General features: G+C 60.4%; 1 protein-coding gene across 1 annotated transcript in view; it reads right to left on the bottom strand.

Annotated features, from left to right (window-relative positions):
- The window catches only part of OAF (out at first homolog), a gene marked incomplete at its 5' end in the record, with an annotated part of 25,014 nt that overhangs the window by 1,333 nt on the left and 18,160 nt on the right, over positions 1-5,521 (bottom strand). The window contains 3 exon segments of the mRNA XM_027771982.1: positions 29-228; positions 1,875-2,055; positions 2,902-3,036. Of these exon segments, the coding sequence (XP_027627783.1) occupies positions 29-228; positions 1,875-2,055; positions 2,902-3,036 (516 nt within the window).

The following is a 5,521-nucleotide window of genomic DNA, read 5'->3' as shown; positions in this document are numbered from 1 at the left end:
CCGGGGGAAGTGGAAACCCATAGGTCTCCCGGCAGCTGCGGATGCCGCACTTGTAGGGCGCGGGCCGGTCGCGGCTGTGGCAGTACTTGAGCATGCAGGGGTACCAGGCCAGGCTCAGGCCGTAGTGGCACATGCAGGGCTTCCCACGGCCCCCCGCCTGCCCGCAGCGGGGCAGCTCTGCCTGCTCGGAGGCCCTGGGCAGAGGATCGAACACGGAGCCGTCCACACCTGGAGGAGAGAGGCAAGGGTCAGAAAGGACAGAGAAGGCCGTTCCCTGCCTGGGCCCTCCCGTCAGCCCACAGAACTCAGCGGCAATGCCAGCCCCAAGGCTGCTGCACTGTGGAGCTAAGGAGCCCTGGGCACTCTGCTCACGGCCAGGCGGGTGAGACACGCAGCTGAGCAATGTCACCCCATCTGCGGAGGCTCGTGTGCTGGGGACTGTCCCTGGGCACCACTTTCCAGCAGCCCAGGAACTAAGTACTGCCATCCCTGTTTTACCGACGGGAAGTCCAGCTCAGGGACAGTGAGCAATCTGGCGAAGTCACACAGTAAAGGTGGAGGCAGGACTGGAACCCAGGCCTGTGTGACGGCCAGGCCTCCACCTGGCCATGTCGCCTCCACCTGCTGCTCGAACACCCACACCCAAGTGTGCTACAGCCACAGTGGGGAACCAAGGAGAGCCTGGCTCGGGACGGGGAGAGAGATGCAGAGAGGGAAAGCACCCTGGATGGGATGGGGAGAGATGCAGAGGGAAAGCACCCGGGCGGGATGGGGAGAGATGCAGAGGGAAAGCACCCCAGTGGGGTACAGTCGCACCACGACCCCTCCTCCTCCAGCTCGCCATCCTGTCGAGATCGGGGCATACATGCGCTGGCATGTTTTTTAAGCTGCTGGGTCTGGGATTCGAACTATGTAGTTGGCCATGTGGGATCTGGTTTCCATCACCACTGGGCCATGGGGCTGGCCAGAGGCAAGCTTCTTAAAGGCAGTGCTATCTGAGTACCGCCTCCCAGGGAAGGGACAGCACAGGCATGCCCAGGGGGAGGCCATCTGGCCAGGGCTCGGGGCAGCTGGAGTGTGGCAGTGAAGGACGCTGGGGCAGGGCCTGCTCGGCACAGAGACTGTGGGAGGACCAGTTTCCGCAGGAGGCTGGTGTCACGTCTGTGTCTTGGCCGGGGGCGCAGCCCACTGGGGAGGGTGGTGTGTGGGGACAGGCCCGCAGCCCTGGGAAGCATTGCTAAGTCCAGCGCCACCCCGGGAGGGCAGGCCTTCCTGTAGTGCCCGGCTGGCGGTGGGGAAGGACCAGGGGTTGATGCACAGAGGGACTGCAGGCTGTCCTGGGAAGGGCACTGGGAGGTGGCCAGGGTTGTCCCTGCACAGGTCCGAAAGGCAGGACCAGTGGAGTTCCCGAGCAAGGATCTTCAAGGAGAGAGGCTGGCTCCAGGGAGGGTGTGAAATGATTTCTAAGGTGGCAACAGAGATGGGTGGGGGCGTGGGTGCCCGTGCCCTTTCCACGACAGAGGACCCACCTGCGTCCTCACAAGGGCAGGAGGGAAGTGGGTAGGAACTTCTCTTTACAGGCTTGAGCAGAACTTGCGTGTCCCTGCCTGGAATGCTGACCCCTCTGGATGAACGGCCACAGGCACCTCTTCCTCCAGGAAGCCCTCCCTGATCAACGGCAGCCTAGTTGAGGGTTAGCGCCTACAGCCCACCACTGCACTCTGCCACACTGGACTCCAGGAATCTGTCAGGAAGCTCCCGAAGGACAGGAACTGGGCGTCTGCATCTTGGACATTACATCAGTACACCGCCATGGCTGCTCAGGAAGTGTCTCCCAAGCAGACCAAAGGGCCACCCGCCCCAGCCCCGCTGACCCTGCTCCAGCCAGAAGCGGACGTCCTCATGGCGGGTGTAGATGGCCTCAGCGGCCTCGGAGCACACGTTGTGCAGATGAGGGCTCAGCAGGCCGCCCTGGCTGAAGTTGACGGCCACGTCCATGTGCAGCTGCTCCGGGCCCCGCACCTCTTCGGCCTGCCGCACGGCCCGGGGGTTCTTCTGCATGGGGGAGAGGGTTGCTCAGGGTGCTCCCCGCCCGTTCTTCCCCGATCCCCAGCCGGGGAGCCTAGGCTGGCTGCCTTTGGAGCTCCGGAGCCATGTGCAGGGCGGTGGCCAGGGGGCACCCAGCCCTGCCCTTCCAGCTGGCGGGGCATCGGTGCCCAGAGCGTAGGCAGGCTCACACAGCTTCCACCCGAGGACTGCTCATGGCTACCGGCTGGCCATGGGCTGACATGGGGGCTGATGGGATGCAGGAGTGGAACTGCAGCTCTGGACACAGGACCTCTGGGGTCACCATTCTCCAGAGGGAAGGCTGGCAAAGGGGAGCAGGCAGAGAGGCAGAGGGGATCGAGGACCTGAGGGCAGGGCCTGCAGGATGGAATAGGAAGGGGGCTCAGACGAGGCTGGCAGGGGTAAGGCCAGGGCCCAGGCAGGGCCCAGGACAGGCAGGCAGGCTGAAGGGTTCTGAACCCTGGGAACACTGGGCATGCACTGCCTCACGGACTGCTCTCTCAGCCCACTTGCCCTAAGAAAACTGAGGCTCTGAAGGCAAGGTGACATGTCCAATGTCATGGGCGAACATGTGACGGAGGAGACATGAGGCCGGATCCTGCTCCGCAGCCTAAACCCTGAACCATCAGAAATGGGGAGTGGAGGGCGGTGGTGAGGACCAGGGTGTGGAGTTGTCTAGGAAGCAGATTAGAGATCGGGGCAGTGGGGCAGGTTTGGCCTGGAGTAAATCAGGAGGTCTACGTGAGGGATGCCGGGGATGAGCTCTGGTGGGCTGGGGCACTGGGCCTGAGGATCCGGGCAGGAGCCAGGTGGGAACCAGGCGGGAGCTCTCACCTGCCGAAGTTTGGCCATGGCCTCGCTGGGGATGATGTCATTGCGGTGCAGCCGGGTGACGAAGCAGAGGGCCTGGAACTGGCTCTGCCCCTTCTCCAGCTCCCCCAGGATCAGGGCCCGGAAGATCTTCACGTCCTGAAGGGGAAGGGCAGGAGCATGGGCGACCAGGGCAGTGGAGGGACCTGCAGCTACTCGCTGCTCGGCTGGGGCCCTGGAGAGGACTTGCCAGGACACCAGCCATCAGAGACCCCCCACACACACACACACACACACAAGCTGGTTTAGAATGATCTTTTCCACTTACAGCCACGACTGAAAAGAAAGAACACAGGGACCAGCAGATGGCATGATGGTTACGCTGCTGGATTCCCATGTGGTCGACTGTGGTTCAAATCCCGGACCCAGCAGCTTAACACTTAAGCCAGGCACGTGTGCGTGCATGCCCACGATTCTGAGAATGGAGAAGGGACTGAGGCGTGGCCATGCACCCTGGGTGACGATTTCTTGCTTCCCGTCTTTCTCTCTGGCAAGCACATGCGCCCCTTAGCAAAAGTTTCTCTAAACACACACACACACACACACACACACACACCCCAAGTACTCCAAAGCCTCCGGGAAAACAGACGAAGGAAACTAGTCGAGTTTCTTGGATGCTGTGCAGTCTCCATGTTACTGGATGAGCGGGGCGGGCCTCATAGGAAGGGGCTGTACTCCTCCAAGTTCAGGACTTAGACCGCCAGCTCCTCTGGTGGTCTACCCTGTAGGCTCGGGGAGAGGCCTCGAAATGCAGCTGGTACTCGGGGCAGTCAGGCTCCTGGACACCCCCTCCCGCCCTCCATCCTCCTCCTCAGGATAGTGGTGCAGGATGGGCTGAGGGACTGGCAGCGGGCTGGCTGCAGCTGTCTCTGCCTTCACCCACCCGCGGGAACTGGTACGGCTCACCTTTCCCCCTCCGCTTCCCTTTCCAAGCGGGCACCTGCAGCAGGGCTCCTTCCTGTTACTGACTCGCTCCCAGGCTCCCGGGACAGAGGGGGGCGGGCCATAGGCAGGATGGGGCCCCCTCCCCAATCTGGTTGCTGGAACCCTGTGCGGAGCTCACCAGCACCAGGCCCCACCCTGTTCTCACCCACCTCTGGGCCTGGTTAACTGTGCCCCCAGTCAGAAGTGGTCTCCATCTGCCAAGACCTCACCTGCCCGGGGGGCACCCTGGCCTCAATGGCCACACTCACCAGGAACCCCTATACTCCCCTGGCACTCAGACACACGCCCTGCAGAGCTGCTGTCTCTCAGTGGGTGTGTCCCAGCCTCCAGACAGCCCCACTCCTCGCGTGCTTCCTGGGCACCTGCTGGAGGGTGCTTTGAGACAGGGACCGGGTGTCCATCTCGGTTCCAGGTACAAGCTATGAATGCCTGCAGGCCACCCCAAGCTGCAGTGCATTAGCTGTGCCCCACCCTTTCATTTGTAAACGAGGCTAACTAGAGCCTGACAGGACTTGTGGAGGGCGGGAGCCTGGAAGTGCCAACTGTGCGTGCAGTCATCACTGTAGGTGACAGCAAGTGCTCCTGAGGACCTGACACGAGGGAGCACCTGTCACCTCCTAACTCCCCAGGTACTTCTGCAGTCCTTTAACTCTCTGAGGAAGTTTCTCTTACTTCCTTTTACTGTAAATGAACTCTAGAACAATGAGGTGTGGAGTATATGGGGAGATTTTCCAGAAAGGGCCACGGAGGCTGAGCTGGTGAGAAAGGTTCTGTTAGGCTCCGCAGGCTCCCGGAGACTTGTGCAGAAGGTGACTCAGCTCAGGTTAACCTCTGCTTCCTCACAGGAAGTCCCTTCTCCGGTGGCAGGGCTGGAATCTCCTCGTCCTGCCAGCCTGGGCCACCTGATCTTCCACTCAGCCAGGCTGGCGGAGGGGAGGCGGGAAGCTGGTCACTTGTGGCATATTCCATTCTGAGCTTGATTCCTGCCAACGGTGACTCGATCCCACACTTCCCCTCCTGCAGCCTCAGCCGGGCAGGCGTCCCGGGCAGGATCCTCCAGGCAGGACCCAAATCCATCTCCCTGGTCATGTCAGCTGATGCTTGGTTTGATCCTTGACTTATTTATGTTTTAATGTGCCAGAGGATGTGTGTGTGTGCTTACCAGAGACGGAAGGTGAGAAAGCACCTCCCATGGAGAGGGGGTTGTGCCATGAACCATTCTCCAAATACCATTCTCCCAATGGGCATGCATAGGCACCTCCTGGCTTAAAGCAACAGGTGCAAGACTCGAACCACACAGTCAGCTGTGTGGAAGCCAGCTCATGTAAACCACCAGACCATGGGCTGGCCCTCTGACCCTTTAATTTTTTTTTTTAAAGAATTACTTCGTTTTATTTATCTATTTATTATTATTATTATTTAATTTGATATAGGGCATGTGCTGACCAGAGAGAGACAGAGGAAAAGTGAGAAAGCAAGCTGCCAGGTCTGGGACTCGAATAGCAGTCAGCCATGTGGGAGTCCAGCACCTTAACTACCATGCTGCCTGCTGGTCCCCCTCTGACCCTTTAAAAAGAACCCTATCTGGGACCAGCAGTTAGCGTAATGGCTATGTTGCTGGACTCCCCCCGAGTCAAAC

This window comes from Tupaia chinensis, unplaced genomic scaffold (assembly GCF_000334495.1).
Source record: "Tupaia chinensis unplaced genomic scaffold, TupChi_1.0 Scaffold000247_1, whole genome shotgun sequence".
NCBI lineage: Eukaryota > Metazoa > Chordata > Mammalia > Scandentia > Tupaiidae > Tupaia > Tupaia belangeri.
The sequence above is the reverse complement of the archived record's forward strand: the minus strand, read 5'-3'. Positions and strand labels throughout refer to the sequence as shown.